The sequence below is a fragment of the Schistocerca americana genome, chromosome 3 (assembly GCF_021461395.2).
Source record: "Schistocerca americana isolate TAMUIC-IGC-003095 chromosome 3, iqSchAmer2.1, whole genome shotgun sequence".
NCBI lineage: Eukaryota > Metazoa > Arthropoda > Insecta > Orthoptera > Acrididae > Schistocerca > Schistocerca americana.
In genome coordinates this window covers 842644123-842656149 of record NC_060121.1, presented here as the reverse complement: position 1 = coordinate 842656149, position 12027 = coordinate 842644123, and the positions used below count along the sequence as shown (strand labels likewise).

The window sequence follows — 12027 nt, the reverse complement described above, 5'->3', positions numbered from 1 at the left end:
TTGTGGTACTGAAGCACATGCAAAGTTTTTTTTTTGCATGTAAAATCCCGTCTGAGGAGTAAAATTAGTTTTGTGTTATTTCTATTTCACTTAAGTAAACTATCAAAATTTTCTTGACCAGTATATTTCTTTTCACATGAGTTACATGCAGTGCTGCAGCAGGAAAAAGAAGGGAACCAGCCGAAAAATGCTGTTATCAGAGCACAAAAAATGCGAATAAGGTCCTATTTATTTTAAAAGATTGACTGAAAAGTGGAGTAGCTGTTGCCTCACTCTGTCCTCCTCAGCAGCTTTACAACTTTTCCCACAGTTTTGGGCATGCGAACATGTTCGCGCTTTTTTATGCTGAGAGAGAAAACAGAGGCAAAGAGACAGAGAAGTAATAAATACCGGAAGACAGCAGGCAGCGGTTGTGTTACAGAAAGAGCGAGGGATACAATGGCAGTGTGAAAGAAAGAGAGGGACACAGCGGCAGTAGGACATAGTTAACAGTGACAGAACAGTGCTAGGAAAAGAGTGAAAGAGACAGTGCCAGCTGGGGAGGAATAAACAGAGAGAGGAAGAGGAAGTGGGCGAGAGCCAGTGATAATGAGACACACATTATATGACAATGACAACGACAACGAGGAAGGGAGAGATAGTGAGAGTAAGAAGAGGAAACGGCAGTAAGAAAAAGGAATTATATATTAGCAGTAACAGTGAGAGAAGTAGAAGTAGTAATAGTAGGAACAGAACGAAGGACACTGTGGCTGTGAGAAAGGAGGCAATGACAAAATTGGTTCAAATGGCTCTGAGCACTATGGGACTTAACATCTGAGGTCATCAGTCCCCTAGAACTTAGAACTACTTAAACCTAACTAACCTAGGGACATCACACACATCCATGCCTGAGGCAGGATTCGAACCTGCGACCGTAGCTGTCGCGCGGTTCCGGACTGCAGCGCCTAGAACCGCTCGGCCACCATGGCCGGCCGAGGCAATGACAGAGAGACACAAAGAGATAATGACAATGAGTAGGGCTGAGTGAGTGAGTGAGAAAGTCAAACTGCAAGTGGATGGGTATGAGCAACTTACAGCGATGGACTAGTGGATGTGAGCGAGTTACGGTCAGAGGAAGCTGTGGAAGGGAGAGGTGAGTTGCAAGTTAAAAAGAGCGTGCAAATGTTCGCAAGCCAAATTTTTTGGGAAAATTTGTATAGGTGTTGAGGATGGTAGAATAGGCAGTGGTAACCCTCTTTTCCGTCGGAGTCCTTTATATAAATAGAATCATATTCGCATTGTTTGTACTGCGATAAGAACATTTTTTCGCTAGTAACGTACGCTCGTATTTACGTTCCACCGATCACAAATGAGGTGAATTTGCTGTAATAGGCAACTTGAGGGGAACGATAGCAATTTCTGCTCGTTGAGTTAACTACATTACTAGGTCACTGTTGGAAGTGGATGTAATCCTGTTGTTAACGGATAATCAACGCTGGCTCGTAGGCTGCTGTAAGCGTTTCGATTTGACGCCATTTCGATGGCATGTGTGCCATTTTCAGCGCTTATATGCTGAAGCGGGATATTAATTGACATAACGAGGCTGAGAGAACTCCGTTTCAGGCCTCCCCAACACAGAAAAAGCTTTCATGGTCACCGGGAATAGAGCTGAGGACCACCGTGTCAGGGAAGAGACTAATACACACTAGCTAGTTCACGAATGGGTAAATATGTAACAGGTGCAAATCTAGCTATTGATTCTTAAAAAAGGTCAACTTTGACATTCCCGCACTGGTGTTGGCTGAGTATTAGTCATATGGTCGGAAAAGATGGGTCAAAAGTTGATCTTAATGCTTAAACAAGGACGTAAACTGTCAGAATATTATTATGTTCTACTGTACTTTTGGTACTAACCCGTTTTCTAAGCATAACCAAGTTGTTGCTTTGCATAGTATGAGCTATACGTGACGGAAACTCTGGTGCTGTACTAACATAAGAAATATAACAACTCGGCTTATATCTGCTATTTACGTAGTTTCACCTGTTGCTGCTTTTAATTTTGTGAAGTGGGGCGAAATGTACCGCAATTTAAGCTCTCAATATTATAATTTGTATCTATAATGGTACAAAATGACTGTGGTTGACAATTAAATAATGCAAACACTGCACTAACACATAACAGACCGCCATAAGCTAACAAAACTTCATTAAAACAATTTATTCAGTCTACGGACACATTATCCAAAAATATAATAAGAATATCAGGGAGAAGGACAAGATTACCGGTAACGGTTGGTTGCATGGCTACTGCATTCGACATTTTATAGTTTTAACGCTAGAGTCTTGGCTAATAATAAACAGCTAACTCTAAGACGCCTGCCGCCCGCAAATGCACTACTGAGAGAGTGAAAAGCTGCTTCACGAAAGTAAATTTCGGTTGCGATTAACACAGTCACCTCCCGCAATGATACCAACTGTTAATTTCTGAAATCTAGACGGAGCTCTAGTTCGTCACTCTGTAATTAATCTCTGTGCCCGCCTCCGATGTTGCCCGCGTAAACAACTCGATACTGTGCGACGGCACTAGACGTTGTCGTCGCCAACAAACACTAATGTTTTCCATTTCAGGTATTAAAAATTGAACGTAATGCCACCAAATGTGCCTTGAGGGATACCAGAAAATATCAGGGAAAAGAAAAAAACTCACAAAATCTCGTGAAACCCAAAATAATAAAAAACAAAGGTAGGTAATACAAAATAAATGGAAAGTTACAGGCGGGCACATGTACCAAATGACCTAGCTTGAGTAATAATACGGGATAGGTGCTTTAATCAATCTCCAAGTCCGGAAACTATCACAAACTTGCATTTCATCACACATAGAGGACAAACCTGTGAAATTTAGAAACAGAACAATACTTTCTAGTGCTAGTATGCAAAACACACATCTTCACGACCTTCTTTTTCAAATTTAGGAAACATTTCATGCTTATTCAATATACTGCCCATCTTCGGGGAAATAGTACCATGTCAAGGACCAAAATATATCTGAGGTGCATTTTGATACAACTGCCGACCAGAATCAATAACAAATAGATATTCAGAAACTGATGGAACAACTTTGACAAGTCTATGGTTATTTTTACCAGGTTTATAATCTGCAGTAAGTTCATAAGTTGTCGAAGAACTTTCAAACCACCATCCTTTGGTTGAAGTTCTGTAGTGCCATGTTTGAATTGTGCTTTGGTCTTCACAAAAATAATTGCCATGTCCATAGACACATCCCATATCTTAATAAAATTGAGCGATATAATGTTTTCCTCTTCATGATAAGGCATTTCCCATTTCTGTACGATCTTTTAATTTATTTTAATGCAACTATTAATTAAAAAGGAAATGATATTTTTGTTAAAATGTAATTTCCTTTTCATTATACATACAGAAATCGATTACAATTTTTTTTTTAAAAGTTGCAAATAGCAGGAATCGAACCAGGGACTTTGCAGCGACAAGACTGCGTACTATGCTTCCGGCGGGTCAGTTAAAACACTCGAGAGGTTTTTTTAGTTAATAGCGTCCGAAACTTCTGAATCTTGCTAATTTTGAACTGTTGTCAGAAGTGCGACGTAATGTTCTAGGAAATTGATTTTCGGACACTTAGCTTCAAATCTTATTAAGAAAAGTGAAAGTAGTCACTCAGGAAATGAGTGAAGGAGTTCAGATGCGGGAATCAAGCACCGTCGCTCATGACAAGGCGCTAGTGGAGGTGGTTTGCCATTGGCTTCCTCCGACCTTTCATGAAATGTCAAGTGTGTATCTCTGTCGTCTGGATGATTGTGATTAGTACTTTTACAGTGAGGTGATAGGTTTGTGTCACTGTGGGTGAAGATAAGGGATACGATGTAACCCGATCCCGATGCCGACACACATAGTCCACTCCTCTCGAATAACCCCGATATTGCCCCAGACTATACCGTCCGCATCCGACGGAAGTATCACCATCACGTGTCACATACCCTCAATTCGTGAGACACTGCGGAGAGGTTTGGAATTAAATCCAGGACATTGGCGCAAAGTCTGGTGACAAGTATCGTTATGCCACCACGTCTCTTTCTCTTGCTTGTCATATACAGGGAATGAAAATTTTCCCCAACCAGCATTCGAACCGGCTTACTTTCGACTCGAGCGACAACGCGCAGCGGTGCGTTAGCGACCTCTGCTACAATGGTTCAAATGGTTCAAATGGCTCTGAGCACTATGGGACTCAACTGCTGTGGTCATAAGTCCCCTAGAACTTAGAACTACTTAAACCTAACTAACCTAAGGACAGCACACAACACCCAGCCATCACGAGGCAGAGAAAATACCTGACCCCGCCGGGAATCGAACCCGGGAACCCGGGCGTGGGAAGCGAGAACGCTACCGCACGACCACGAGATGCGGGCTCTGCTACAATGGCTGGTTTTCAATCCTACACAGGGTGCCCAAGGCGGAATGGTCAATATTCAGGGACGTGATAGAAACGATCATTCGAAGCAAAAATGTCTACTAAAAATGGCCTCAAAAATTCGTATCTTAAGAGCTATGAGCACTTCATCCTCGCGCTTCTACTGAACAAGTGCTCGTAGTGTTTATTTGTATACTGAAGCGACGAATGAATTTGAACCAATGTCGGATTCGAACCCAGGTCTTCTGCAAATTCAGTGGGCTGAGGCGTGAATGGGAATTTGGAGTGAGGAAAGAGGCATTCCCGGGTAGACCGTGCAGTGGTACAAAGCCACTGTGCCAGAGTGTCGTAGTTGTTAGCGCATCTGCCTAGTTCGAATCCCGGCCTTCGCACATATTTTCGTTCGTTCCTTGAGTCTGGATACATATATCATATATACTTCAGTCTTGAAAAGGTCTCTGGAACCACACAGTTTCATATGAAGTGTTCACAGCTCTTAAGGTATGCACTTTAGAGCATCAAGACTTTTCTTGCTTCGAATGATCGTCCTGTCAGATTCCTGAACGTTGATCATTCCTCTTGGGACACCCTGCGTGTTCGAAGAAAACCGAGAATTTGTGAGATCCCCTTCGTAGACGAATGCAAGTTTCAAGTTTAAAATAACAGTTCGTTGCACACTCCAAAATCAAATTTAATTTAATTCCGGTTGGAACATGAGTCAAAACGGGTGAACTCGTGCAGCCACTATACAGAACAACGCTGAAGTCGTAGGCCAAAGACCGACTGTGGTCTGACCTAGTAGTAGCAGGGTAAGGTGGGGCTAAATGTATAATTTCAACTTTTTGGGCCCCAAAGGGTTGGTAAATATTCTTCTATACATGTTAAATTGTTCTAACGGAATTCTCCGATAACACTAAATCGCGTTAAAAACTAAAATATTAATCAGTCGTGATCGTAAGGATTTATTAAAAACTAAAAAAATCACATGTAAAGACCGTAACTGGTTTCATTTTTATGAAAAATCATCTTCAGATCACATGTATGAAACTCTAAATAGTAATATTCCTTAGAGGGGAAAAAGGCCTCAAAATTACACAATTCATCTACACGGCTTAACATACGATGGTAACATACGTAAAACATAAAATATCTAGATGTAGATAAAATGCAATATTAAGGATTGTATAAAGTAAGTAGGACGCAGCAGTAATTATTTTACAATGTTTATTTCACACCACAAAAGGTCATCAAGACACAGTTACTGAAAAAATCAAATTTTTAAAAGGTTACATAACTAGTTTCGACGCACGGAGTCGACATTTTCAAACGTAATCACAAACCTGGAAAACTGCATTAATAATTGAAAAAGCACATCTTTCAAATATTACAAAAAATACGCTAAAGCCCATAAACTGAAGGAAAGGCACCAGAAACGGGTCACAAGACGTCACGACAATTTTCGGTCGATCACTCATTTCACGTCTTAATGCAGTGACAATTGTCGTCAGGTCTTGCGATCAGTTTTTGCTGCCATTGCTTCCCTTTACCGGTTTTAGCGCATTTTTCGTAATATTTGAAAGAAGTGTGGTGTTTGCTGTTATTAACGTAGTTTTGGTTCAAATGGCTCTGAGCACTATGGGACTTAACTTCTGAGGTTATCAGTCCCCTAGAACTTAGAACTACTTAAACGTAACGAACCTAAGGACATCACACACATCCATGCCCGAGGCAGGATTCGAACCTGCGACCGTAGCGGTCGCGCGGCTCCAGACTGTAGCGCCTAGAACCGCTCGGCCACCAGCGGTCGGCAACGCAGTTTTCTAGATTTGTGATTACATTTGAAAACGACTCAGTGTGTCGAAACTAGTTATGTAACCTTTGAAAAAATTTATTGTTTCAGTGACTGTGGCTTGACGACCGTTTGCCATATCAAACAAACATTTTAAATTTCATTCAGTCACACTCCTTTACGACAATTATGTCGAAATACATAATTATTTTACACTGACAAAAATAATTACGAAATACTAATAATACGTAAACAATCAACAGAAATTGAAGTAGGTACGCTAAAACCGCATCGACGGGCGTTGCGTGGAAGTTCGAACTCACATACTGAAGTAGGGATAAGCTTTGCAACGCGGGCCGTTACCATGGAGACGGTAGCTTGGAACCTCTCGATGCATAGTGTCGGTGGCGAGGATTACGGAGCGTCCGGGATGAAACGGCAGAACGACGCCGTCCGTCATCATAGAGTCGGACTGATGAATAACGATCGGAATTGAATCTTAAGAGGTTACCATTTTGACGTGTGATCTTTTAGTTTTTAATAAATCCTTGTGAGCAAGACTGATAAGTATTTCAATTAGTATCAGACACCGTTAATTTCCAGTAATGTTTTCAAAAGTTACCACGTCCTGCTTCCTATCTACGGACTGTCGGGCCCCACGGCACTGCGACGCCACGGCAGGTCTAGAGTCAGTGTTCAGGTCCGACAGCACGAGACTCCAGAGGAATGCCTTTAGTCTCCGCTCAGTAAAAGAGCTACAAGCTTTGTATGTTAAGTTCGAAATAAAAAGGGAATGCAGAAAAGAAGTTCTGGGCAAATCCCTTCATTGCTGATCGTGACATTAACGGGTTATTTGACGCGCGTCACAATGATTTAAGAAATTACACTGCTAATTTTCCATTATCATGAGAATGTCATTCTGTTCATCTGACGAGGTATTGGAGATCTCCAGAGATTAACTGAAGAAAAATGTCACTGTTTTAAGGAAACTAATCTCACCAGTGGAAAAGTCCGCCCCGGTAGCTGAGTGGTCAGCGTGACAGACTGTCAATCCTAAGGGCCCGGGTTCGATTCCCGGCTGGGTCGGCAATTTTCTCCGCTCAGGGACTGGGTGTTGTGTTGTCCTAATCATCATCATTTCATCCCCATCGACGCGCAGGTCGCCGAAGTGGCGTCAAATCGAAAGACCTGCACCAGGCGAACGGTCTACCCGACGGGAGGCCCTAGCCACACGACATTTCCATTTACCAGTGGAAAAGATTTTCGTGGTCTGTGCAATTGTAGATAATTATTTGTTGTCTTCCGTGATATTTATAGTTTTAATTGTAACTGTAAAGTATACATAGAAGTGCTCTCCAGGTTTTATTTGAAAAGCACGTTATTATACACTGAAATTGAATTTACAAATGTTTTAGATACGAAGTCGAAAACCTGTCCCCTTTTTTTCTTAAAATAGTGCCAGTGTGTCTGATGTATCTGGCCCATTAGCACCACTTGCTGTAGCAGGAGATGTAACTGTGCTGATTCCGTCTGGAAGTAGGTTTCGAGGTAAAACTTACATAGCTCGGAAAGTAAACGTACTTTGTCAGCGGAGTAATGCTCTTATGGTTAGAGTGGAGCATCAGAAACAGTCTGTGAGGAAATGGACGATCGGCAATTACTACGGCCGGCCAGTGTGGCCGAGCGGTTCTAGGCGCCTCAGTCTGGAACTGCGCGACCGCTACGGTCGCAGGTTCGAATCCTGCCTCGGGCATGGATGTATGTGATGTCCTTAGGTTAGTTAGGTTTAAGTAGTTCTAAGTTCTAGGGGCCTGATGACCTCAGATGTTAAGTCCCATAGTGCTCAGAGCCATTTGAACCAAGTACTTTGAATGTGATTGTAATGTGGAGAGGCTTATTCTTCCAACTGAGCTTCACTTATGACTCTCGTAATTCCCAACACTTGTTTTTCCAGCTCATGTTTTGAATAGTTCTCAGATGGAGCGTCCCAAGTTGCTGATCTCATTAGGATGTCGCAGATTTAAAAAAAAAGAAAAAAAAATGGTTCAAATGGCTCTGAGCACTATGGGACTTAACATCTGAGGTCATCAGTCTCCTAGAACTTAGAACTACTTAAACATAACTAACCTAAGGACAGCACACACATCCATGCCCGAGGCAGGATTCGAACCTTCGACCACAGCACCCGGCGCAGATTAAAGATTCGGCGTCAAAATAATCTACAGCGCTCACGTGGGCGGATAAAACTAGGTACGGGTGAGTGGTAGGTAGCGCTTGGCACCTCTGCTGGCATTCTGGAGTGGGAGCAGCCATAAGCCAGCAGGTTGGCAGGCCTGCCGGCAGAGTTGCCACACTCATGTAGATGCCAGGTGAGGGGGGCACCATTGCGTCCCACGCTTGAGTGTGGCGTCTCTGCCAGTCTCGCCCCAGAGCGGTAGGGGCTTATACCAGCCATCCAGTGGTTTCTCCCCTCTCTTTAACAGCGCCGATTACATTCAATTTACTTACTAGAGGCTCTATTGCCGCAAGACGAAGGGCTGATTCGAATATAATGTGAACTCACCAAGAGTCGCGCGGGTCTGGCAGCTTGCGCCGCACAGAGATGAGGTCGGAGACGTACTGGTTGAAGGCATTGTTCTGCCAGCCTTCGTCGACGCGCTTCTTCACCTCGGCCGACAGGTTGCTGGGCAGCACGTAGGGCTTCCCCATGTGGCCCGGGGGCTCTGAGACGGCGCCGCCGGGCCCCGGGGGCGGCTGCAGAGCGGCGCGGTCGTCAGACTCGGGGGCGGCGGCGGGCGCGGCTGCGGGGGCGGCGTCGGCCTTGGCGTGGTGCTTGTGCCGGCCGCCGGCGCGCGGGGGCGGCGCCACTTCGTTGTCCTCCAGGGCGGCGTTCTCTGCCTCGGCGACATCCTCGTCAGGTCTGCAAAAACACAGCTAGCGTTGAGCGGCGGATACCACTCGAGATACTGATGCGTATTTCTCGCCTACTCGCTAACAAGGGAAAGGCCTCAGACAGGGCCAACTGATTCGGCTCATATTGGGCAAAACGCTTGTGTACCGCTGAAAAAGGATATCTTGGCTCACTACCCTATGTAACAGACAAAGGGGAGAACCTCGGCTGAGATGGATTGAGGGGGTTCGCAGATGATATGAGAACGATGGGACTAGCTGGAGAAGAATAAATGGATCGAAGAAGATGGACCAGGCTGACTGGCGAGGACTGTGTGGCTAACGTAGTAGTACTAGTAGTAGTAGTATATTTTTAAATGCGATCATTTTTTTCTTGGGATTAGCTCGACTAAAACTGATACCGAATGAAACAAGTTTACAAACTAAACTAAACCCCATCAGAACAGGTTTCCGTACTGACCGACCTCCGTGTAATCCTCAGCCCACAGGCGTCACTGGAAGCGGATACAGAGGGGCATGTGGTCAGCACACCGCTCTCCCGGCCGCATGTCAGTTTTCGTTACCGGAGCCGCTAATTCTCGATCAAGTAGCTCCTCAGTTTGCCTCACAAGGGTTGAGTGCACCACGCTTGCCAACAGCGCTCGGTGGACCGGATTGTCACTCATCCAAGTGTTAACCAAACCCGACAGCGCTTAACTTCCGTGATCTGACATGAACCGGTGTCGCCACTGCGGCAAGGCTTCAGTGTTACCAGTCACAATAAACTTGTTGTTTCATTCCATATCACTACCCCTCGTTTTAGACAAAACCACCCGAAAGTTCACGGCGCGCAATCGACTCGTAACTGACGGGACCTACAGGTGATTAAAAATGAGCATCATCATATACATAGGCTGCAAAGCACATTTTCCGAGAAATCGAGAAGAGAGACTATTACGACACCCGCTTATCTACCTGTTAGGTTAACGCCCTGACCGAGACCAAGGCCCCTGGCTGAGGAGCTGAGGATTTGTATTCGATTACCACATGTATTCTGCGATCTTTGGTTAACCCGAATTTACTTTGATTATGCTAATGTCAGTCAGAAAGTAACGCATCCAGCATATTTTATTTTTATTTTACAAGAAAATAAATGCCATATACATAGGACAGCAGCTACAAGATTCATGGTTAATTTTTGATATAATTACACTCTTTGTCTACAGTAAAATCAGAGTGGGGAAAATCTACCTCATTTCGTGACATTAAGGATTGTAAAGAAGAAATCAAAACAAAATACTCGATATAAAAATGTTGTATTTTACGCGTAAGAAACCCATACATTATTCTACTAACCCATGATCAAGAACAAGCAAGAAATGCTAAAACGTTGAATTTATTAAATGCAGGCAACTAAGTGTACATCATGCTACTTAACTTCGTTATAACATACCCAATTCTGTGACACTATGCATTTAACGTCGTAATAATGTGCTTAATTTCGTGATAATGTTCTTTTCCATTGTTACGGTTCACTCAATATCAATGTCATTGTAACTAACACATGCAAAAATAATGCACTTAAACTAAGTAGCATCAGGTAACCGAAACCTGGCAACTTTCGTGGAACCATCATAAACAGGAACAACACAGAATAAAAGCAGTTTTATTCTTTCCACAACCAGCTCTCGTTTCTACACTGAAGAGATAAAGTGCTGGTACACCTGCTTAATATCGTGTAGGGCCCCAGCGAGCACGCAGAAGTGTCGCAACACGAGGTCGCATAGACTCGATTAACGTCCGAAGTAGTGCTGGAGAGAACTGACATCATGAATCATGCGGGGCTGTCCATAAATCCGTAAGAGTACGAGGGAGTGCAGATCTCTTCTGAACAGCACGTTGCAAGGCATCCCAGATATGCTCAGTAATTTTAATGTCTGGAGAGTTTCGTGGACAGCGGAAGTGTTTCAACTCAGAAGAGTGTTCCTGGAGCCACCATGTACCAATTATGGCCCCTATCAAAACCTGTCGTCAGTTGGCATGTGACTTGCTGCTGAAATGGACGGGTCATTCTGATCATCCATAGATCGACACGCTTCTCGCACCAGAAGAGTCGTGACTTTCTGCAGCTGTTGTGTGAAATTCATCGGAAACTTCTTCGATATTCAGAAAAAAATACCCTTTTATTCAATGCAGATGCGACGTTCTCGCAGAAACTGCCTCCAGAAAAGCCATGCTAAGGAGACCATGAAAACCGTCAGGATCGGATATAATAAAAGGTTTCTCTTCTTTAAAGTACTTCCCTTTTTCTTGCTATGTCTTTTTCAGAGACTGAAACATCCAGTAGTAGTGGCAGAATATAGCTGGTATGTGGTGATATTGTGGCAATGATAATGTCATTCTCGGTCGCAATTTCTACTGCATCTTGTGTCACGTGCCTCATAAGGGAATCCATTATCAGAATCAATGTTTTCCAACAAATTTATTGAACTAATCTTTTAAAGGTTCATTGACAATCCATCACTCTAGGGCAGGACCACTGTGACTTTAGGAAGGTACCACCATTACAATTTTTTTTTTTATTTTGCTTCTTCACACACTTAGAGTTAGAGCAACTGTGCCTGAAAGAGTCGTTATCGTTTTCCTAAGCGTTCATGTCGGTAATAATGCATTTAAATCCGACTGTGATGACTAAGCTTATGTTCCTTCATAAATACAACTACATAGAAGCGTCTGTATAATTACTTGAACAGCTGAACTTTATAAACTGATGTTACAAGATGAGCCTAGCAAACAGCGTGTTTCTCTACACACAACACACAATGAACCTCCTTTCCTGCACCAAGCGACCATTCCCGCTCGCAATGTCTTTCCCGTGTGAAGACATCCCTGCCATCTGTTGAGGATGGCTTGAACGCCGACC

The 12027-nt window shown here is 43.5% G+C and overlaps 1 protein-coding gene across 1 annotated transcript in view; it reads right to left on the bottom strand.

Annotated features, from left to right (window-relative positions):
• Positions 1–12027, bottom strand: part of LOC124606431 (putative polypeptide N-acetylgalactosaminyltransferase 9) — a 629702-nt gene that overhangs the window by 175415 nt on the left and 442260 nt on the right. The window contains exon 5 of the mRNA XM_047138413.1: positions 8779–9135. Within this exon, the coding sequence (XP_046994369.1) occupies positions 8779–9135 (357 nt within the window). The remainder of the gene's footprint in view (positions 1–8778; positions 9136–12027) is intronic.